The sequence below is a fragment of the Poromitra crassiceps genome (assembly GCF_964638095.1).
Source record: "Poromitra crassiceps genome assembly, chromosome: 10".
Taxonomy (NCBI): domain Eukaryota; kingdom Metazoa; phylum Chordata; class Actinopteri; order Beryciformes; family Melamphaidae; genus Poromitra; species Poromitra crassiceps.
Genome location: NC_139631.1, coordinates 49,234,804 through 49,259,474, shown reverse-complemented (window position 1 = coordinate 49,259,474; position 24,671 = coordinate 49,234,804). Strand labels below are relative to the sequence as shown.

Genomic DNA, 24,671 nt, shown 5'->3' with positions numbered 1-24,671 from the left:
TGAAAACAGGCTACAACTGTTGTGAGAAACTGGTGAATTTTTGCACATTTTCAATGCAGATTGATTACACAATCTGCATTATTTAAAGCAGCTACGAGCAAGATTTTCGATTGTTATTAAACAGTCTAAATTTAATATCGATGCATCACATCTTACCTCTAATAGTAGACGAGACCAACGCAGAGTAGTCTCGCTTGAACCCCGAGTGAATCGGCCAGTGTTAGTCTGTCTGTGGCCAGGGCAGATCAGGAAGTGAAATGAAATGGTTTGCAGCAGCCACTTCGGCCATAACCACAAAATAACTTCCAAAAAACCTGTTAGAATATAACGAGAGATGTTCGCGAGAGTAGCAAGCCCGTGCATGGCATGTTCCTTGTTTATGGTCTGTTGCTAGGCAGATCGAAACAGCGGAAGGCAGGCAGCTGCCGTGAACCGTTTCGTTTCACTTCCGGGTTTATCCGTCCTGCCGGTAGACAGATAGAGAGAGAGAGCCCCCTGGTGACGCGAGGTTAGACACACACAGACTCTATAATCATCAACAGAGCAATCTCCGATTCACACGGCTTTGGTCTCAGCTACTATTATAGGTAAGATGTGATGCATCAATATTGTAATTATACTGTTTAATAACAATCGAAAATCTTGCTCGTAGCTGCTTTAAACAAACTTTAAATAAGATGGATTAAACAGCTGTCATCTGGTGCATTTTAGGCCCAGGAGAAACAGAGTTGATGTGGGAATAATTTCTGGCTGAGCAATGCAATGCACCTCAAAATGAACAGTTAGTTTGTCAGTAAAAGGTTTGATGAATAAATAAATCAAAACCACTCCACTACTGTACTGGTGACAGTAGCTGTCGTAAAGACTATCAGCTACTGTCATCAACTTGGCATGGTAACTCAAAAAATTGAGGACAACTGGGACCGTGTGTGATGTGTTTATACTAGGGCGTGTATCTCAACAATATAGGACTAATTCTATATGATTCAATCAATCTCAGATAGGTGCAATTTAGTTGAATTCAATTCAATTCAATTCAATGTATTATTATTATTAATGTATGATGTGGCATGTATTTCCTACTAGAATGGTTTAATGCAGCTCATTATTTATTGTTGTCATTGAATTATAATACAATAACAGTATTAATGTTGATGTGGTGAAATACTGTGACAATATCACAGCCTGAAATCACTAAGGCAGTGAGCTCCTTGGGAAGATAGACTACAGTAGCATTCTTCACTGGCCAGACTGGGTGTCCAACTAACTGCTAGTTTACAAAAGACAGTTGTTTTTGATCAGTATTGAGATAGCTGCTATAGCTTCTGGCTGTCAGGTTGGCTGCCAAGATGCTCTAGATAGCTAATAGACAGCACAGTAAGATTGTCAACAATACATTTTAGCAAAAGCCTGTATGTTAGCTCACGATGCTAACGTCATTGGAACTGCTAATAACGTTAGCATCGCGAGCTAACTAGCATTAGCGTGCTACTTATCAAACCAGGCTTCTTCTTTTTTTTTAGCACAGTAGCTAACTAGTAGGCAGCCAGATCATTTGTCTGCTGCAGTTGAAAGTAGCTGTATCTTCCACATACAAACCATAGTCTGACACATTTAATCCCATTTGCATGACTCTTGTCATGGCTTTGGCCAGCTAGCTAGCTGGTCACATTATGACCACTGATCAGAGAGCCAACGCTACTGTAGCTCTGATGACTGGATGCAGCGGCAGTCCTGAGCCCTGCCCGCCTGCCTGAGTCTGGTTCTCATTGGTCAGGGCTGATGTCAATCATTGCAGGGAAGCATTCCTACAAGGCCTGCATGCCTCCACTGTTGCGCAATCTTATCTGTTTAGCCAATCATAGGTTAGCATGAAAAATACTGAAGCACATACACACACATGACACACGGCATGACCCTGCCCATGGACCGTGCCCCTGAGGTCCTCCGTCCTCCAGAGACTGCCTTTTCCTTCCCTGGCCTGCAGGTGTCACAATTAAAGCATTTTCAATAATGGAATTTGTTCAGAGGAGAGAAAATATATGTTGGTATATTTATTAAAAATATATAAACTCTCCCTTTTCTTCTCAAAAAGAAGGGAGGGGGCTCCTCCCTTGCCTCACTAGAAAAACCTCCTGTGCTTCACACCCAATTGACCCATTTTGTGTCTAATATGCAAAACTAACGAGGGCCCCCTGGCACTGCACCTCCAAATCCATTCTTGCACCTATGTTACTTCCTGCCTTTTAGACACAAAATAGGTCAATTGGGTGGGAAGTGAAAATAGCTAATTTATAGTAACAGGAAATAGTTTGAGTGAGGCAGTGATGAATGCATTTAGGTCTTGTGTACATAATATCAATATTAAAATAATAGACCTTCAAAATAGGAATATCAGATTAAGAAGAGATGAAAGAAGTTGAGCTACTAAGAACAATTTAAATGTGTTAGTTTTGCGTTTTGATGGCGCTTCTTTTTTTTTAATATACTGTTAATTTACCGTTTTTCTTTTTCATTTGAAACCATGTTGGCAGCGCATGCGCCGCGGAGCTTTTCATGCAGGCTGAGGCCGAACTTGTCAAGGGAGCGCAGCTGGAAAAATAAATCCTCGTCCCATTGGCTCACGTGAACATGGTGCCTGGCCAATCCCAGCGCTTGACTGCTGCGTAGGCGGGCACAGGGCGTCGTTTTGCCAGAGCCGCGGTGGGTTCCATAATAATGCGTCACACACTCTCCCCGCATCTCCAAAACGGTAGTTTAGAAGCCACAATACTGTTCTAATATCAACAACTAGCCAACATATATCAAAACTGGTGGGCTTTATGGAAATAGCGTGACTTAAACTGGTTAAAATTATTATGGGCGGCGCTTTGAACCTGGCGAACACTTAGTTAGCAAACATTTCCCACAGCTAACAGCTATGGCTAGCAGCTATGTTCCAGCTCTGAGCCCACGTTCGTTTGACTACAGACAAAGAATGCTCCTGCATGCTGCGCTTCCCCAGGTCATCTAAAAGACATCACAACGGACATAAATCTATCCATTTTATAATTCTGTCCATTTTCTTTTTGGTGTGTGTGTGTCTCCGTGTGTGTGTGTGTGTGTGTGTGTGTGTGTGTGCGTGCGCGTGCGTGTGCGTGCGTGCGCGCGCGCGTGCGCGTGCGCGTGTGTTAGCAGCAGGACGGGGCTGGAAAGGAGCATGAGCCTCTTCCTCTGAAACCTACACACAAAGACACACACACATGCATGCTCATGCGCACGCATGCGCGCACAGACACACACAGCATCTTGCAGGGTGATGACAAAGAGATTCCTCCATGGAGCGAGGCTCGTGGCCGCGTCCTCTGTCTCTCCTCCTGTGTGTGTGTGTGTGTGTGTGTGTGTGTGTGTGTGTGTGTGTGTGTGATAGAGAGAGAGAGAGGATGCGCGCGCTGCTGCAGGCAGGCAGCAGCAGCTCGCGGCGAGACCCCTCCCCTCTGAGAGAGCTGTGACGCTGCTCTCTGCTGGACTGGAGGATCCACACTGGAGACTTGACTCCTGCGTGTGCACTGCAGACAGACAGCCACGGGTAGACCGGGACGATGAGCTGTAACTGGGGCACGGAGCTGTGGGTATGTACAGTGTTTAATAATGTACTGTACTGTAATGTAATGTAATGTAGTGTTTAATCCTCTAATCCGTTAATGGGACCAGTAGCTAACTGGGGCACGAGCTGTGATTAGACAGCTGTGGGTCTAACCGTTCTCATTCACACAGACAGCTAGAGGAGGACCACCCCCTAGCTGTCTGTGTGTCTGTCTGTGTGAACATGAGTGGTAAAGTGTCTGATTGACTGTCTGTCGGGGTGTCGTCTGCCGGGCGGACCGCATGCCAGATCTGCCATAGCAACATGATCAGTAATGGCTCACACGCGCTCCTCCTCTCTGCCATGATGCTTTTCACGGTATGCACTGCTCCATGCATGCACCTGGTGTGCAGGGTTCCGCGCATGTGCCTGGTGTGCACCGCTCAGTGCACGTGCTTGATGTGCACGGCTCAGTGCACGTGCCTGGTGTGCATGGTTCCGTGCACAGGCCTGGTGTGCATGGTTCCGTGCACAGGCCTGGTGTGCATGGTTCCGTGCACAGGCCTGGTGTGCATGGTTCTGTGCACAGGCCTGGTGTGCATGGTCCCGTGCACAGGCACGGACTGTTTATTAACTATAGTACTGCCACTGCTACTAGAATACTGCACTAATGTACTACTACAATACTACTACAATATTGTAGGCTACTACTACAACACAACAATACTGCACTACTACAATACTGTACTACTACTGTACTACAACAATACTGCACTACTATCATACTGCACTACTACAATACTGCACTACTACAATACTGAGCTGTACTACTACAATACTGCACTATACTGTACTAGTACAATACTGCCGTACTACAATACTGCAGTACTACAATACTACAAACTACTAACTGTACTACTACAATGCTGCACTACTACAATACTGTACTACTAAAATACTGCACTACTATAATACCGCACTACTACAGTACTGCACAACTACAATACTGTACTACAACAATACTGCACTACTAAAATACTGCACTACAACAATACCGCACTACTACAATACCGCACTACTACAGTACTGCACTGCTACAATACTGTACTACTACAATAATGCACTACTACAATACTGTATTATAGTGCCTACATTCATTCGGTCATTTCCTTCTCCTCTATCTGTTGGTACGGTAACCTCGCTATCAAAGATAAGAACTCTCTTTGGACAATAGTGAAAACCGCTTCCAAAATTATTGGCATCCAGCTGGAAAGCCTCGATCTCTTCTATAATCCACAGCTCCTCAAGAAAGCCCTGACCATCTGTTCCGACAGTGCCCACCCACTCAGTACAGAGTATACACTACTGCCTTCTGGCCTTCGTTTTCGTGCCCCTAGGACTACAAAAAATAGGTACAAACATTCCTTCGTCCCTGCCTCGATCCGAGCAGTCAATGTTGCCAGAGGTAGGTAGAAATCGTACGTGATGTTTCAGTTCCTGATACTGACACTTGCACTGGCACTTTATGATGGCACTCTTATGATGGCACTTTTATGATTTTATGATTTTATGATTTTTATTTTTATTTAAGATGGCACTTTTATTGTTTACTTCTTGTCTCTGTGAGGATGTCTTATTATCCATCCACCAGAGTTGGTTGCATTTTAATGTCAGTATTTGTCCCGTTGACTTTACTGATAATTTCGTTCCATTTTTTTCTATTCAATTCTTTCTTTTATCGTTTGCACCAGACTTGCTCAAGTTAGGTTGTCCCATGCTATGTTGTCAGTCACATGTCTGTTGTTGTTTTGTTTGCCTGCACTACTGCCTGCTGTAAACCAATTTGCCCTTTCGGCAGGGGCGCCGTATGGGGGGGGAAACCTAGGACGATTCTAGGGGCCCTTGAAGCTGACAGGGGCCATAAAAAAAAAAAAAAAAAATTGCAATTCCATCGCGGGCCACACAGGGGGCGCCCGCGGGCCGCCAGTTGAGTATCTCTGGTCTAGTCTGTCCGGCGCCATCTGAACATTTATTCAACTTTTCTTAACTACTGGAAATTACCTTAGACCTTAGTGAAATATGCTTACTTCACAGAGTGTTTACATTTCCCTCCTGTCTAGCGAACATTTAATCAATGCAAACAATTGTTTGCAAGCCGTTCCTAACTGATGAAGGAGGTGAGACACACACAGCAGCATTGTGTTATGATGGGACACCTCAGCATTCCGAAATGTCGGCACTCCGAAATACCGGCATTCCGACAAAATTGAGATCTGTCTCGCCATTGCGAAAGAACCCTAACCCTAACCCGGGGGACCGGCTGGAGCTAACCTCTCCCAGCCCCCACGCCTAAGCCTAACCTCCCCCAGAACCTAACCCTAAACCTAACCTCTCGGCGAAACATTTTTTGGAGATAAAAAGGGCAGCCTCTCCGAAAGCATAGAAGTCAATGATCGGAATGCCGACACTTCGGAATGGCGAGCTGACCCCGTTGAATGACATGGTAGTTGGCACAATTGCAGTGGGTCTGTGGGGATTTATTTGTAATACTAATAATAATAATAATAATAATAATAGTAATAAAAAAAAATAAGAAGGATCAACACAATTTATTTGTCCACATAATGACCATTATATGAAAGGAAAAGCAGCCCACAAATGACAGCCAATGAGAAAAGGAGAACATAATGATATTTAAACTGAATAATGATATCACAACAGTCTCATGCTAAACACTCTCCTGTTGGACTCCACATGTGTATCAATATTCTTTCTAGTCATTAGTTGATAGTGTTTCTTTGTTCCCTCTGGTGTATTCAGAGCAGAGAGAGAGTATGATGATTCAACAGGGATGAGTGAGAAAAGGAGCAAATATTGATGGTTAAGACTGAATAATGACAACACTACAGTGTTATCCTAATATAATTTAAAATGTGATATTATCCTCTAAATCAGCTTCAAACAGCCCAAATTTTTCGCCCGGCGCCCTTCGGACGCCAGCATCAGTGGGGCCCATACTATGTCCTGTCATGGGGCCCAAAATCCCTGGCGGCGCCCCTGCCTTTCTGGACACTAATAAAGAACTTGAACTTGAACTTGAACTTGTATTACTATAATAATGCACTACTACAATACTGTACTATTACGATACTGCACTACTACAATACCGCACTACTACAATTACTAAAGTTCAAATATTATGGTTTTTGCAGGTTTGTGGGTAATCCATACCACCAAAACTGATTAATAAAGCCAAAATACTATTTACTGAACAGTAATTTTGTAATTAACTGTTAATGCAGGACACACACACACACACACAACAGCTGATCTGCAGATCTAAGACTATGAGCAGGGCTGTAAGGGGTAAGAAGGTCGACAATGTAAGATGGGGCAAGGCCAGTGAAAGCAATACAATTTTAAAATCAATTCTGAACACCACAGGTAACCAGTGCAATGAGGCGAGAATATGATAAATATGTTCATATTTTCTAGCTATTTAAGAACCCTGGCTGCAGTATTTTGTACAAGTTGGTTGATAGATTTCTTGGGCAGTCCGGCAAATAATGAATTACAGAAATCCAGATGGCTGGAGACAAAAGCATGAATGAGGTTTTGAGTTGTGACTTGTCATTCATAAAGGATATTAGCTGAGAATCTACCAGTTTCTCCAGCACAGAAAAGGTAATTTAGATATAGGTCTAAAATTGTTATGATTGTCAGTGTCAAGGTTTTTTTTCAGTAAGGGTTAAACAACAGCCTGAACAACCAACAACCTGAAGACAGAGACTTGTTAAAAACTGTTAAAATCTCTGAAGATAATAAGGCAAAACCGATATGATAACCGATAATTATTTCACATTTTTGTATTTAAAATTTGTTGTTCTTAACCTATAGTTTATGCACACCTGGGGTAAGAAAGGCAGATGTAGTTTGCAAAGATGGATGATTTAATATTCCATAGCTCTGACCTAACCAAATGTAACTGACATCACTATGAACACAAAACAAATAACACTTCTGATATAATATGATATGAGTGTTTTAGTCAAGTGTATCATTCAATGCAAAAAAGGCTTTGATATAACCAAAAGCCTATGGCTGCTTAGTCTGCAGATAAAACACAATGAAGAAAGACTTATTCAGGGATGCAAAGTCGTAGATAGTGGAAAAAGGTGACGGATACCAGGCAGGGGCGTTTCTACTGGGTGTCCCTTTGTTGTGTGACGAGCAGCTAGCCAGGCGGAAGCGATTTTTGTTCCCAGAATGGCTCATTTATACTCCATTTTCATACGTAAATATGTTTCAGTGACGTTATTATCGTCACTCCCCACATACATCCATGCATCTTTCACGTTGGTATCAAGCAATACATTCACCAGTGGGCAGTAGAGAGTCAAATGTATGAGTGTGTGTGGTTTTGCTGTGTTTCATGCCTATCCATAAGCTTTCAGATGACGGACAGAAAACGCACGAAATGAACGCAGAGTACGGACAGAAGGCTCTGTCCGTCTCCGTCTTTAACGTGGAGTATAATTGGGCCTTAACTCTCTTACTGGTCTGTATGGATGTGGACCGCAGTGAAACTATAGGTGATAACTGAGAGCTTGCATTTTATTTTACTGTATTTATCATTGCCTTACATTGTAATAAAACTTTCACTTCAATTTATATTTAAATAATATCTTGTCTGGTGCTAAAAACAGCAGCTTCTATGCCAGCGATCCGATCGATCAATGGCAACCATTTTGGAAAATGGTTGTCATGGTCATCAGAAACTGCAATGGCCCAATATCCAAATTTGTTCTACATATATTACCAAATTATAGCACCACTAAATCAACAATAGGTTAGCTAATAGGCCTATAATAAACACACATAATATAATAAAATTACCAATTACTTTGTAAAGGTCCATAGTGTTGTGAGTATTTTATTTGGTTCTCAGGGTTACTAGGATCTAGATTATGTTCCGTTATTACTGTACATGTGGGTCCAATGGAATAGGAAAGTTTGACCAACCGCTGGTGGCCATTTTGAAAAATGTCTGCCACAGTCACCAGGGAGCAAATTGATGCCCGAATATCCAGTTTTGTTTGCAATATATCCTCTAAACACTTCTGCAAAATGTGGTGCTTGTATCACAAAATAAATGATTGATTTCATATATTGAGCTATGCTGCCCCACTATATAGGATATATAAATGTTATTGTTGTTATGTGCTGGTTGTGTTGTTTTAATATAATTGATGAATGTTCATGTTTGTTTCAGGATCAGTTTGATAACCTGGAGAAACATACGGGTTGGGGAATCGACTTCCTGGAGCGTTACTCTAAGTTCGTTAAGGAGAGAGCGGATATCGAACTCAGCTATGCCAAACAGATCAGGTAGCCTACTAGAACTCCTGTTAGCCAGGTCATGTAACTAGTAGTAACCACGTGATATAACCCCCCTATCTCTCTCTCTCTTACTGCCTGTCTCTCTGCCTCTGTCTTGTCTTAGTGCATGTCTATTGCCTGTCTGTCTCCCTGTCTTTCTCTATATCTGCCTCTCTGTCTCTCTACTTGCCTGCCTGTCTTTATACCTGCCTGTCTGTCTCTCTGCCTCTGTCTTGTCTTACTGCCTGTCTGTCTCACTCTGCCTGTCTGTCTCTATATCTGCCTGTATGTCTCTATACCTGCCTGTCTGGCTCTATACCTGCCTGTCTGTCTCTCTGTAGGAACCTGTCTAAGAAGTATCATCCTAAGAGGAGCAGAGAAGAGGAGAACAGGTCAGACCAGCAAACCTTATTCCTTCACTGTTTGCATTGTTACCATTCCCATTGTTAGCAATGGGTTTAACTGTCGAGAGAATATGAACCTGTACAACTGTACATGATTAAAATAAATGTGTGGCTCACTTCAGAGGACAGAGGTGCATTCATAACAAATAGCAGAACTCTACTATTATACTCTATTATCTACTATAAATAGCAGTACGCTACTATACTATACTCTAATATTACTCTACTCTTATGTAAATATGTGACCGCTATAGTCAAATTGGTTCATTTTAACACACATTTCAGAAAAACCACTCTTCACTATGTCAATAGAGCAAATATGGCCTTTGTGCCCTGGCATGTGGCCTTGTGCCCCCCACCCCCCAAAAAAGAAAAGAAAATTGTGACGCTGATCAAGAAAACCCTTGTAAGCCCTTCCATGTGCTTATATGGAAAGCCTAAGGCAGCAGCAGCAGCAGCAGCAGCTTCTGGGACCAAAAGACCCCCCATGTACAGAACAGAGCAAACAACAATGACAACAGAAATGACAACAGAAATGACTGTGTTTAGTGTTTAGTCACACAGCATGAAAGGAGGAGCTGGTTGATTGACAGTTGATGCATGCAGCTGGCAGCAGAATAGTATATTCTGCGTGCGTGTGTGCGTGTGTGTGCGTGTGCGTGTGTGTGTTAGGGTTGCCAACATTCCATCCCAGCAATACGGGGCGGTCGGACCAACCCCCCCCCCCCCCAATTTTTTAATATCAAACCCTCCCCCACACAAATCTTAAAATTAAATCTGCATGCTAAGGAAAAATAGTCTATCACTAAACTTGCCCCTTGCATCAACCTCTATGTCCTCTTCACTGAAGACAGGGCTGGGAGAACTGTCTATTCTTTTTTTAAAGAATGATGATATTTTTCTTTACATTTTGACCTGCCTGGAGTGGAGACATCAAATGGAATTCAGTGTTTTGCTAACTAGCCTACAATATAACCTGTGTGATAGAGTGGTGGTAAAAAAACAACAACTATCAGCTCACTGCCATAACACAATGCATAACACTCACACAGCTCTCATTTACCACCAAATGGATGCTATGCTACCACAAGCTGGCATGATGTGTAAACAACATGAGGGATGCTAACATTACAATGCAGTGCTAACCTTAGCTGCCTGGTACAAGCAGCCAACTAACCTGCTATGCAAACTGTGCCTAACTAACAGCATTTCATTTTCACATGTTTGAAAATGGGATTGATGCACTATACTGACCAGTTAAGCAGAAAAACACTGATGTCAGCTCTGTGCTGTGACGTGTGGGTGGCTTTGCTACGTAGCACTGGAAGCGCTATAGTGAGAAAGCCAGATGGACGACCCAACGCGTCTTTTGGGAGAAACCATTATCAGCGGGAGGAGGGGTGTAAGTGCAGACCAGGAAGGAAAGATGTTCAGACCATTCTTGGTATTTTCAATTATTTTTCTTTTATTGCCTATTATTTTACAACCTAAGATTTGGGGAAAGGGGAGGTGGAACAGAGGATTGCATTTCAAAAGGTGCGCGCAATGCGCGCATCTGGTGCCCAGGTATATACCTGGAGCGCGCGTCCTGCTTGCATCAATTAAGTCTCATACATGGTCATAGATTTGGATGATGACGCATGCAGGTGTAAATCTTCTCGCTCGCCAGCGCAGCCTGCTGGCGCAAACAGATTCAACAAGGGGTGTGTGTTTTTTGGTTAGGTTTGATCTATGACATAATTAGACATAGCCTATATGTTTGACTCTTTATATAAATGATCATAACTACACGTTATAAAATCCATAGTAATGAGAGAAAAAAACATCTCTCAAATTGCCCCCTCAGTTACAATGGGCATGACGCTTCTGCCCATACCTCTTAGCGATCTGGATGGCAGCGTCGCCCTCCTGCACATTTTTCCATTCTTCCATCTGCAGTTCTAACTCTGGGAGGTGGGCTTATGGGAAGCTGCTATGCCAGTCACCTGGGGCCAGTTGCACCAACTGGTCTTACACTGGTCTTAAGCTAAGTTGGTCGTAACTTTACGACCTAAGCCTACATGTACTTTTCACTACGACCAGGCGTAACTCTTGCGCCTGGTCAGGAGGAGGCGTAGAGCCTGCCTGTCTCCGCGGAGACCTTTTTGAGTCCTTACCGTCATCGTCGTAACACAGCCAGTTCTCCGTCTTTGAAAGCACGATGTTAGATAATAACTAACTAGTTGTGTGGCTTAGCCTTCCCAAATGTTGCCGTTAATTTCTTAGAATTTAATACATGGAATTGGGAACGTTACATTAAATTTCATTCAGACTGTCTGTCTGGCTCAATCGCCACCATTTTTCCCCCAGAGTGAGGGGACATGCAACATCATCCAATCAGGGTGCATTCCCTGGCAATTCACATGGATGCGCATTGCTACGACCAGCATAGTTAAGACCAGACGTAAGCTGTGTTGGTGCAACAGGCGTAAATCCACTCTAAAGACTGGTCTTAACTAAGACCGACGTAGGAGTTACGACCAGGCATAGTTAAGACCACTTGGTGCAACCGGCCCCTGGGCCGCCTGACAATTTGCCTCGGTTCCTGTTGGGGGGGGGGGGGGGGCTTTTGGGTTCCTGGAAAGGGCATTATCATTTACATTTTCTTTACCAGCTCTGGGAAACCCCCATCTCACATGATCTGCGCAAGGACTCAACCCATTCCCTCCCACTCTGCTGACGAAAAATCAAGAGGGCGACTGCCAACGAATCAAGTCCAAATGGGAGGCCAAAATGAATGGGATAGCTTTGTCCATATTTTTTAGGTCAGTGATCTGTGTGGGGCGTGCCCCAAGCCAAGCCAGATGTGTCCCCGCAAAATGCTTGCCTTCTGCTATCATCAGCATGCGTGCAATTCTTCACGCTGAGAGCTCTGAAAAGCAGCTCTTAGCGCTAAAAAAGGCCGTGCTGCCGTGAGCGCACCAGTATCTTGCTGATGTGCAGAGGACACACCCAAATCCACTCTTCGGTCCAAAAATATCTATCCCGACCAAACCAAACCCACAAACTACTGAATTCCTTTAACCAGGAGGAGATGGGGCGCTAGAGAGCCACGAACCAAGATGGCAGCTTAACTTGGAAGCTCTGCACAGCTTCGCGCTAAATTGCTTTAAAACCCAAAACTAACACGACCAAGTGACCTGGAATGGCAAAAAAAACAGATAAAACGACCAACGACTACGATATATTCACCCGAAATCGAGCCTCACAGGCATTAAAACATGACAAGACTCCATCAACAGAGCCAGGCGAGGAAGCTAACATGGTGGACTTAGCAGCAGTGCTAACGGAGCTAAAGTCACTTAGCTCAGAGTTTGGCGGCTTTGGACACAAACTGGATAATATTGATAAACGTATGGGTGAGATGGCCGGCTTTATTGCCGTTTTGGAAACCAGCATGTTAGAGGTGAAATGTGAGGTCGCTGACAATACCAAACGGGTGGGAGAGGCTGAAACTCGGATAATGATAGCGGAAGAGCACTTGGATAAGGCCCAGGCGGAACTTTCCAGCGCTGTGAAACGCATTGCCTATTTGGAAACCAAAGCCGAAGACTTGGAGAACCGGGGTCGAAGGAAGAATCTGCGGCTATTTGGTCTCCGAGAGGGAGCTGAGGGAAATCGACCACTGCTGGAGTATGTACAGAATATGCTACCACGCTGGCTGGAACGGGGCACTGCCGACGAGCCATTCATCCTAGAGAGAGTTCACCGAACCCTAGCTCCGCCGAAACCGAACCAGCACAGAGCGGTTCTCATTCGATTCCTGAAGTTTCAAGACCGGGAGCTTGTTTTCCGCTCCACTAAACAGCGTGACATCACACATGAGGGAAACAAGCTCTCCTTTGCCCAGGACCTCTCGGCTGAGACTATGCGACAACGACGTGAGTTTGACACGGCCAGAAGAGTGTTTATCGAAAAAGGAACTTTCCGCGGATTTCAGATCAATCCATGCAAGATGAGGGTTCTCCACAACGGGAAACTACGCGTGTTTTCTACACCAAGGGAGGCGGAGGATTTCCACCGTGGAGCCAGGTCACTACCACCAGAGAGAAGGGGAGGCGGGCCATCGGCGGAGAGAGGAGGGGGCGAGCCACCACCACTAGGGAAGATGAGCTTCGTCAAATGAATGCCAACTGATAATGTTTGCTGCAGGTTGTATACGTCCACTTTGATGAGTCCCACGAGACATATTATTTTTCTACTTTTATATATAGGCTACATTGATCTTCCTCTCTCGATCTCCATTGACTTTATTTTTCATTAGAACTGCCATTCATTCAAGAACACTCAAGTCATAGAATTAACCATTTATTGCATAAATGAATATAATGCATACAATTATGTTTGGCGTTGAAGGCTCCGCTCTTAGAATTAATTTAATATTTAATTTAATATTTAATTAATTCTATTCTCCCTGAACTCGGCTCAGCAGCATGCTACGCCGAGCAGGGAGAGCAAGCAGAATCCCCCATGGGAATAAAATATTCCAGATACATTTAAACCATAGAAAGAGGGAGCCTAAAAGCAAGACATGGAAACATGTTCATTTTTTGAGCCATGCAGACTCCAGAGCTACAATACATGTTAGCATTTGCATTTGATCTAAAAAGGTGGAGGTTGGGGTGGAGGTGGCAAAGCGTTGCCAGCAGCCGCACGATCCAGCAAGGATCCAGCAAAGTGGGGAACAGATCAGTGAGTGAGAGGCTGCCCTATTTAAACGGACCGCCTTGTTGTGAGAATGACTGTGATTGGAGAATTGGTTAAACGGTGAACCAAACAGAGGCTGTCAGCTGGTACAGCTGGGGCGTAGACTATGACATCATGTCTTGAATGAACTAACGCAGGCTTCATTTCATTCAAGAACACTCAAGTCATAGAATTAACCATTTATTGCATAAATGAATATAATGCATACAATTATGTTTGGCGTTGAAGGCTCCGCTCTTAGAATTAATTTAATATTTAATTAATTCTATTCTCCCTGAACTCGGCTCAGCAGCATGCTACGCCGAGCAGGGAGAGCAAGCAGAATCCCCCAAACAACGGAACTCGACAACGCCAAGCATGAAACGCCATGCGAATGCATCAGCCAGACTATAGAAGCTATGTGTAGCAGCAGCATGCTGCGGACCTCGGGTCACCTTAAAAAGAGATACACCGAGTAACTCAAAAGAGGCCCATACTATGATTAAGTGGATTACCTATGTGAGGCAGTATGCCGCTGCCGACCTTTCAATTAAATAGGATGTAAGCTTACAACCAAAGGTAATCCTAGTATTAGTGAACCATTTTAAGAGAAGCAGCATGGATGCTGCAGATAGGGGGAAGCAAGCCTTGCGACCCTGAGCCATGAGTGCAATGAGATAGGAGGAAGCAAGCCTGCGACCTTGAGCCATGAGTGCAATGAGATAGGGGGAAGAGACCCTGAGCTATGAGTGCAATGTTCTTTGTGCGAATGCATCAGCCAGACTATAGAAGCGATGTGTAGCAGCAGCTTGCTGCAGACCTCGGGTCACCTTAAAAAGGATACATGCATGTATCTTGAGAGGCCATACTACAGTACGATTAAATGAACTACCCATGTGTAGCAGCAGCATGCTGCGGACCTCGGATCACCTTGAAAAGAGATACAACCGAGTAACTCAAAAGAGGCCCATACTACGATTATATGAACTACCTATGTGTGGCAGTATGCCGCTGCCGACCTCACACTACATAACCTGGATGTAAACTTGCATCCAAGAGGTCATTCTACCAATATGTGAACAGCAGTATTTACTGAAAGTGAAGCAGCACGCCTGCTGCGACCTCAGCTGCGTCCCGCTTGGGAGAGAAGCAACTGCAACCCCTGAGGTCATAATACCTACGTCAGTACAATGAACCCAGCCAACCACTGTCCAATGCAGCAATTAACATAATGGCCGTCTCCTCAGGTGTTTAGAGCTCATGCCTGTTGAGCCGAGATGTCATTGACCGAATATGACGTTTGAATGGTGCAGAAGACCAATGTCCCATTGCTTTGAGAATAGATGCAGAGACGTCTCAGCTGCAGAGGTAGACGTGCCAGTGCAGGAGTGAAGAGAGCAGCTGACGAGGGAGTCCTCGTCATTTGCAGAGGAGACGGCAGCGGGAGGTCGCCTTCCCTTCGAACTCAAGTCAGGAACAGAGTTAATCCTGCCCCACATCAGGATCTCATGCGGTATGAATCTTAGAGGATAGACAGATCAAGTATTAGTTTGAGAGATAACAGATGAGCCTTTAGCATCCCTGTCTGTTTAAAAATAAAGTGAATAAGAAAATTAGTATTTTGTCACTGGTTGGGACAGCAATGGAATATTTTATAATGTCAAATAAAATCAATCCCCCAAAACACACTTGCTTCCTGCTGGATCAGCGGCAGTACTGCACCAGCAGGTGCTACTTGCTGGAACAGCAGCAGTACTGCACCAGCAGGGTCATCCCAAGAGTAACCATACTGTATGCCTAGCCTAGCCTGTTGCATACCCTAAATGCACTTTACCTATGAGAAGCAACAAGCATTCTGCTATTCTCATTGGGTACTGAGAGCCTTTCTTGTTCAAGTGAGAGCTAAGCGAGCATGACCTACCCCTTGAATGAACATCGGAAAGACACAGCATCTTTATCCAAGAGAAATATTTTACACATTAAATGACTTTACCTATGAAGAGATAAGCCTGGCACAGATATAAGCTGAACACTTTCTCCGATGGCAGAACATAATGAGCTGCGATTTCCATATTAGATATTGAATGAAACTAAACTATAAACAAAGAGCTGCATTTAATATATTTGATATTAATTAACTATACTCCATGTGCAGAAATACCAAGCTTAGCTTTCACTGAGGCGGCAGTCGGCATCCCGTCTTTGGCACTTCGCAATGCACGCTCTGGCTCATGGAACATCCTGAATTGAAAAGAGATTCTTAAATATCTTATTTCTTGCAACTGACAGCAATGACCGCAGATGAGAACCATGAATATCAACTGCTAATTGAATGTTTGTGATGATAGCCCTATTACCTATACTAATACTGAGAAAACTGACTTTACTTCCTCCTGATTGACAGCTGTCTTCAATGATTAAACATACATAAAACTAAGGATAGAAGTCAGCGGCAGAGTCATGATTAACTTAAACCAAGATGGTTATCTGAGAAGTTCCACTGTTTTATCCTATCCAGCAGAATCCCTTCTAACTTTAACATATGCTGGCCAAACAATGGCCTATAGATGTCCAAGTTACTTTACCAGCTTTGACCTTCATGACAGCATGCCATGATTTAACTAGTAAACAATAGCGAGAGGAGCCATCCTCAACATGAATGTGTTCCAGCAGAAATGGACTAGCCGCTAGCTTGTTGTCGAATATCTTGTTCAACAGTCCTCAGGGAGGAGGACTCACCAGACAAGGAACTCTATAACAGACTGGCCGTCCCAAGATGTCGCGTGGAGAAATACAGGTCACCTACAGGTGTATTCCCTCCTATATGAGGAGACTCCTAAATGACAGTGGATTTAGGACTTTTAACATGAGATTTTAGTCTAGAATTGCAAAGTATCGTCTTTTAGCTTTATTTGATCTTACTGTTACAGCAAAATAGGTGACGATAAAGACAATTGATTTTACCGACCTCTAAAATCACTTTCAGCTAACCTAAACCTGCAGACTGACTTTGTTACGATTCTTGATATTATTTGCTTAGACAGATCAATGTACTAAAATGCTGTTGCCATACTCAGCAATATTAATTATCCCAAAATCCTTCTGGAGCTTAAACATGAATCACCCCTTACTTGTGTTGTAATATAAAACTGATGAGTTATACCTTAGAGTATTGAGCTTCTTGTGCTCAACACGCGCCCTTGCATCGGACTAACTGCCATAGCCCAAGATGTAAAGCTTATCGAGCTTCACGTGAAATTCAGCCGCACATATGCTTAGCAATCATCCTTACAAGAGCTTGGATGAAGCCGAGTGATTATTGAACTCCATAATCCTCACAATTATGTCTCACCAAAGGTTCATGCAGCTTTTTTTTTTTTTATTATTATTATTATTATTATTTATTTATTTTTATTATATAAAAAAGTACCAACCAAATTTTTTATGGACTCAGACTATATCGACACATCTTAATTGTTACTGTAAATTCAATGTAAAATAAGCTTATATCCCTTATACCCGCAGCAACGATGTAAGTCATTACTTTATATTTTACCAGCTGCTTCATATTACTTTGAATGGTTTGATCAGAATTATCTAATGCTTACTAATTTCCAGATTACATAACAAAGCACTTAATCCATCCATCTATCGTTTTATAGACAGAATTCAAGTTTCATTTGAAAAAACCCTATTATGAAAATCAATCACTTCCAATGAATATATTGATAAAGCATATTCCTGAACATGGTTAAGAAGCATTTCCAACTTAATCACTGAAATTGAGCTGCGCTTGAATTACAACCACTGAAAAACCATCCAGTGAGGTGATTTGCATTGATGCAGTTACAATAAGACGCCACCAGAGTGCACCGGGGCTCAGCTAGCGGCACAAGATAATATAGCAGAATAAGAATTACATCATGCCAGCGTTGTGCTGATGAAAACCTGCCAGTAAACATCGGTTTGATATTGCCGAAATCAATCTGTTAGCAAACAGATAGATCAACATGCCAACATAGTAGCTTATCCACCAGGCTACATGAAATTATGCTTGATTGAATACTCAACTTTAGAACGCAGCCATGAGAGCAATGCAACTCCATTTCCCAGCGTCCTTGTCGGTGAGGTGACGTCACTCAGGAGGGCACCCGTACCTGACGTTGATGCTAGCTAACGTTAGCTGCTAGCAGCAGAAGCCGACAGCCCTGGCTTTGCTGTTTGAGGAACAGTCAGAACAAACACGACATCAACAGAATAGCTTAAACCACTACAAGAATATAGGCGCTTGGCCACCAGCTGGAACAGTACACAACATGCTGAATGCTTGAACCTATGATAGCATACACAACTGAATACTCAGCTTTTAATGAAGAAACGCAGCGATGGGACTACATTTCCCAGCGTCCTTATCGGTGAAGTGACATCACTCAGGGGCACACTCTGGCTACCGTTGTGTTTTAGCGATAGCTTGCTAGCAGTAGCATAGCCAGCAGCCATGGCCTGAAGTTGTTCTTTGTGGAAAAGAGACGGGAGTTTCCAAAACCTGGAGCGCACATGCCTCTCACTGGACGATCGGCGCGGCAAGAACAGACTGGACTTCATCCGGCGTAACGTTTATGATGGGAGACTTGCTCTTTAGCAGGGGAGCTAACCGCTTAAAGCAGAAGAGAAACAGCAGAGCAAGTGCAGTTCTTCCTTGAAAACTTGTGCGTGGAGATGGAAAGTGTTTGCACAACTTAACAGCTCCTCGTGGCTGCCCCCAGTCAGGATGCGGAGATATTGGCTAGACGCTTTGAGGATCTTAATGCTTGCCCGGTTTTATCAATGGAGGAGCTCCGGTCCCTTCATCGTCATGAGAGATCCTTCCTCCAGAAACAGTAAGTGCAATGAACAATAATAAGAATCCTACTGAACTTCATACCTGGCTAGATTTGACATCCAAACTCGGCACGGCAGCAATGAAAGTAACAGCGTGAGATTAGCAAAGCGTTGCCAGCAGCCGCACGATCCAGCAAGGATCCAGCAAAGTGGGGAACAGATCAGTGAGTGAGAGGCTGCCCTATTTAAATGGACCGCCTTGTTGTGAGAATGACTGTGATTGGAGAATTGGTTAAACGGTGAACCAAACAGAGGCTGTCAGCTGGTACAGCTGGGACGTAGACTATGACATCATGTCTTGAATGAACTAACGCAGGCTTCATTAATAACAGCCTACTATATTCTTGAAGAGACAGGCTAATGGAGAGAGATTGACAACAGCTTATGCTGCAATTTTTTTTTATTTCCCCCCCCCCCCCCCCCATCTCAAGCTAACTACACGGACTGTCTACATGGGCCTGAAGGAACACTATAAAAATATAGAATATTTTATTTTTGAAAGAAAATGGTATAATAGCTTGAAATTGTTGTTATCACGATTATATTATGTATGTATATGTATATATATATATATAAATATATGTTTATTTTATTATTATTATTTTTCTATTATTACTGAAATGGGACTGCGTGTTCTTGAATGAACATTTATAAGGGGCGATACATTCCTGTAGCTTTTTTTTTTTTTTCTCCCTTTCTCTTTTTCTTTTCTTATATTTACGGGTTGAACATAGGCTTTAAATATAGTAAGTGCGTGGTTGACAGGGTCAACACCATTGGTTGCCTGTTGAGTCGGGCTCGAACAGTTTTGCTGCTCCCCTTTAGAGTGGATCAGCACAAGACCCTTTTTTTTCTTGAGTAAGGGTGGGGGGGAGGGGATTTAAGTGTTCAATGTGTATATGTGTAACTATGTGTATTTTTATTTTTGTTTATGTACGTCATGCACTCAATGCAGTAGTAACAACTTTTACTATTTTTTTCTGCAGAATTGATAGGTACTATAGTATATGGAACAACCAAACATCCAAAATATAAAGGTCACAAGTTGGAATGTTAGGGGACTAGGGAAATTAACCAAATTGAAACAGGTTATGAACAGAATTAAACAGCTTAAGTCAAAGGTAGTTTTTCTTCAAGAAACCCATTTGACAATCTCGGATATTAGACGGGTACAAAATAGATGGTCTGGTCAGGTGATATATGCATCATATAATAGCTATGCTAGAGGTGTACTTATCCTTATTCATAGAACAATACCATTTCAAACTATTAAAACAATTCAAGACCCCGCTGGAAGGTATGTTATCACCCAAGGTAACATTCTCTCTCTCACACTTAATTTAGTCAGTGTATACGGCCCGAATGAAGACAACCCTAAATTTTTTGAAGATCTTTTCCTTACTTTATCCACTTTACGAGGCTCTTATATTATAGGAGGAGACTTTAACTGCACTCTAAATCCAACCATGGATCGTTCTACAGGCTGTGACACGACGGTAAAAACTAGGAATTCACTAAAACAATACATTGTGGATATAAATTTGGTTGAAGTGTGGAGAGAACAGAACCCTAACAAAATAGAGTACTCTTGTTACTCAGGTTTAAGTAAATCCCGCTCTCGTATCGATTATTTTCTTGTATCTAGGGAACTCCTGTCCAAGATCAAAGGTTGCTGGTATAATAGCATAGTAATAAGCGACCACGCTGCCATCTCATTAAATATTTATATAGAAAAATTTATTCACAGTCCCCCTACATGGCGATTTCAAGTCAGATGGCTGCAAAACACAGAGTTTGTTACATTTATGAAAACTAAAATAGACATCTATTTTGAATTGAATACTGATCAAACTAGTGCCAGTATAAGATGGGAAGCATTCAAAGCATATATTAGAGGAGAAATAATCAGTTACACGAGCTCCAAGGCCAAACAACAAAAAATAGAGATGGAAAATTTGGAAAAAGAAATCAAATTGCTTGAGGTAGATACAAACAGAAGAGATGACCTAACAAAAGAAAGGGACCTACTTCTTCTGAGAGCCAAATATAATAAGTTATCTGCAGATAAAGCTGCAAAAAGTTTAATGTGGCTGAAACAATCTTTTTACGATCAAGGAGAGAAAGCTGGGAAACTTTTGGCATGGAGAATTTAAAAAATGCAATCTGATAGAGCAATTAATGGTATAATGACTTCTTCTGGAAGTCTAACAGTAGACCCATTGGAAATTAATAGTCATTTTAGAGAATTTTATGAACATTTATATAGCTCAGAATGCTCCCAAACTTCAGCAGAACGTGACGCATTTCTTGATCAGTTTCAATTCCAAATGTTGACAGAAGATGCAAAAAATGAGTTGGATGGTGGTTTAACAATCGAAGAAATATCACAGTCTATTCAAAATACTAACAGTGGTAAGGCGCCCGGGCCTGACGGCCTACCAATTGAATTTTATAAGGCATTTAAAGAAAAATTACTAGTCCCACAGTCTCATTCATGGCCAGTTTAGGACTGCCAATATTTAGCACAGGCCAAAGATTTTCATAATTGTTGGTCATCTTTCAAGACCCACAGTAAATTATCTATTAGCACCAAAGTGATTTGCAATACCTCAAAATGAAGATGTACGTCTCTGGGTTCACCAGGAAAAAAAAAGTGAGCTTTTAGCATGTTCTGTACTCTACTTATAGCCATTTATATACACCCTGTTTTCACCAAAAAGGTCTCTCTGAGAAGAGAAATTGCAGAAAATGGCATTTTTGTAAAGCACACAATCTCAGGTAGAACTCGCTCTCAATTCTTTTATTTTGAACTGTATTGACATCAGACATGTAAATATTATTCGTTATGACACAAATGACAAAAAATATATATATATATATATATATATATATACATGAAGTGCTTTTTTTACATTCAACAATACAGTTTACTCAGTGTGAGTGAGTGTGAATGTGTGTGTGTGTGCGCGGGGGCCCATGTGTGTCTCTTTACATTACATTACATTTCGTCATTTAGCAGACCTAAATGACCGTCCTGACCTCATTCTGAGATGTGGGCTCACAATCGGCTCCTCATCTGAAATAAAAGCAACATATCCTCAGTAAACTATATAATCACATTTAGTACAGAGACAGTGTAGTGTACTAGTGTCTCAGTAAACTATATGATCATAGAATGCAGAGATCAGTGTAGTCTCTCTCACACACACACACACACACACACACACACACACACACACACTCCTTACCGCGAGATCATCCAGGTCCTGTCGCATTGGAGTCCAGTCTTCCTCGCCCTCGACAGGAAAGTGGCCGTGCTGCTTGGCTCTGTGTGAAAGCAATTTCTGTGGCGAGGCTGCTGTTCTCCTCCTCACAAAGTTGTGACTCCGTCTCGTCTCTTTTGGGCTGGCACACAGGAATGGGGTCGATCATGTTGGTCACGGGTTTGACTACCGCGAACAACTGATCGATGTCCGCTGCCCTGCAGCAAGGCGACCAGCTCGTGCAGCGCGCCGAGGGGCGTTTCAATGGCGTTTCTCCTCTCTGCACAAGAAAGCGTTTATCCGTTTTCTGTTTTTCCTCCTGCTCAATTTCAAAACAACAGCTGCGGTATGTGTTTGTTCACGTGTAACGGCTTGACTTTGAGGCCAGGGACCTGATACAATGTCACAGGCTGGGGAAGTCTTTGAACTACGCGCTGCACTAATAAAAACAAAAACACGTCAAACACGTCTTTGGCTGGGAGGCACATTCCTGATAACACGTTAAAGACGTCTTTGGCCATGAATGAGTTAAATATGTACAATGAATCCTATAAAAACGGAACTCTTCCACCTTCTTTAAGACAGGCAATGATAACACTGTTGCTGAAACCAGGCAAACCGCCTACGGAGTGTTCATCATTTAGGCCAATAAGCCTGCTTGGATCAGACACAAAAATACTCTGTAAAGCCCTAGCTAGGAGGTTAGATCGTTATATTCCACATCTGATTCATGATGATCAAAATGGTTTTGTGCAAAAACGCCAAGGATTCCATAATATTAGAAGAGTTCTTAACATTATTCATGAAAAAGCTGATGCTAAGGATACAGCTGTACTATCACTGGATGCTCGCCAGGCTTTTGATCGTATAGAATGGCCATATTTATTTAATGTCTTACCTAGATTCGGATTTGGAAACAACTTCCTTAAATGGATTCAGATCTTATATACAAATCCAATAGCCAACATCCTCACAAATAATATAGTTTCTGAACCAGTTGTTTTGAGTTGTTTGAGTGTTGTTTGAGTGGTCTACCCGCCAGGGATGTCCTTTTTCACCAATACTGTTCATTTTAGCAATAGAACCCTTGGCTATGGCTATAAGAGCGCAGACAAGCCTGTCGGGCATCCGGTTGGGTGAACGGCAACACAGAATATCTTTATATGCTGATGATGTGATTCTTTTCTTGACAAAGTTATCTACCAGTGTCCCAACCTTAATGCAACAAATTGAATTATTTGGGCGCTTCTCTGGTTATGAAATTAACAACTCAAAATCATCGATACTATTTTTGAATAAAGAAGAAAGATTGAACCCAGTCATACAAACTCAATTTATTAATGCAAAGGAAGGATTTACCTATCTTGGTGTCAGAATTACCCCTGAAATTAAAACAATTGTCCCAACAAACTATGACCCACTGATGAACAAAGTGAAAGAAACATTGGATAGATGGATGACAATGCCCATATCAATGATTGGCCGTATTAACATGATTAAGATGAATATATTACCCAAATTTTTATATTTATTTCAGTCACTCCCTCTTCCACTTCCAAAATCTTTTTTTACCGAGCTTAATAGTATCCTTAGTAAATTAATTTGGAATAACAAGAAATCGAGATTAACACATTCAGTGCCAAGGACGTCTGTGCACGTCCTAAAAAAAAGTAACGTTCAGTGCCAAGGACGTCTGTGGACGTCCTAAAATCATAATTCATATTATTCCATAATTCTGCTGTTTAAGGTCGTACCCAGCCAGTGAGCATGAATCCCTTCAAGGGATCACACGGCGCCACCTTAAACATCGTCACAGGAGCTGCTCCACCCACCTCAGATCCTTTACTTTGTACAGGAGACAGCGGAGAAAGCCGTGGAAACCGATGCATGCTTTCTGCCAGAGCCTATATATTGCTCCGTCTACAGCGAGAGTGGGCTCGGCTGCATCCGCGCTCACAACTGAGCTCTTATGCTTCTATCTATCTCCACACGATTTCCTAGAAAGGCAGCATCCGAAGCCGAACGGGCCAAGCCTTTTCGTTCAGTCGCGTTTGCCAGCGCGCATCATTTCCTTGATGCCCATCAAGGAAATGATGCGCGCAGCAAAGCTGGGATCTGTCCGGGGCAAAAACGAGTCGAGAAAGCAAACTCTGTGCGTGTGGGAGGAGCCCGCAGCTCAGAGGTGGAGAGGGGGGGGGGGGGGGGGGAGAGGGGTGTGTGGCTGCACAGAAACCACACCACACGCCACCACATCAGAAAACACCAGCCAGAGTCAGTGAATGTGCTCGCAATTAGAGTGCAAAAGGTATTCATAAAAGGGGCTATATCTTGGAAAGAAAAAAAAAACGACAGAAAACCCATGAAAGTGCACTTTTTTGAGAGGCTGTAATTTCATAATGGAACTGTCTAGAAACAAAATTTCTTCTTTGGAAGAAGCAGGAGTGTTCAATCTTT

At 42.7% G+C, this 24,671-nt stretch overlaps 1 protein-coding gene across 1 annotated transcript in view; it reads left to right on the top strand.

Moving 5' to 3' along the window:
- Positions 1-3,581: 3,581 nt before the first annotated feature.
- LOC310784498 (formin-binding protein 1-like) overlaps positions 3,582-24,671 on the top strand; it is a gene marked incomplete at both ends in the record, with an annotated part of 177,161 nt that continues 156,071 nt past the window's right edge. The window contains 3 exons of the mRNA XM_083645483.1: positions 3,582-3,611; positions 8,838-8,953; positions 9,286-9,336. Of these exons, the coding sequence (XP_083501609.1) occupies positions 3,582-3,611; positions 8,838-8,953; positions 9,286-9,336 (197 nt within the window). The remainder of the gene's footprint in view (positions 3,612-8,837; positions 8,954-9,285; positions 9,337-24,671) is intronic.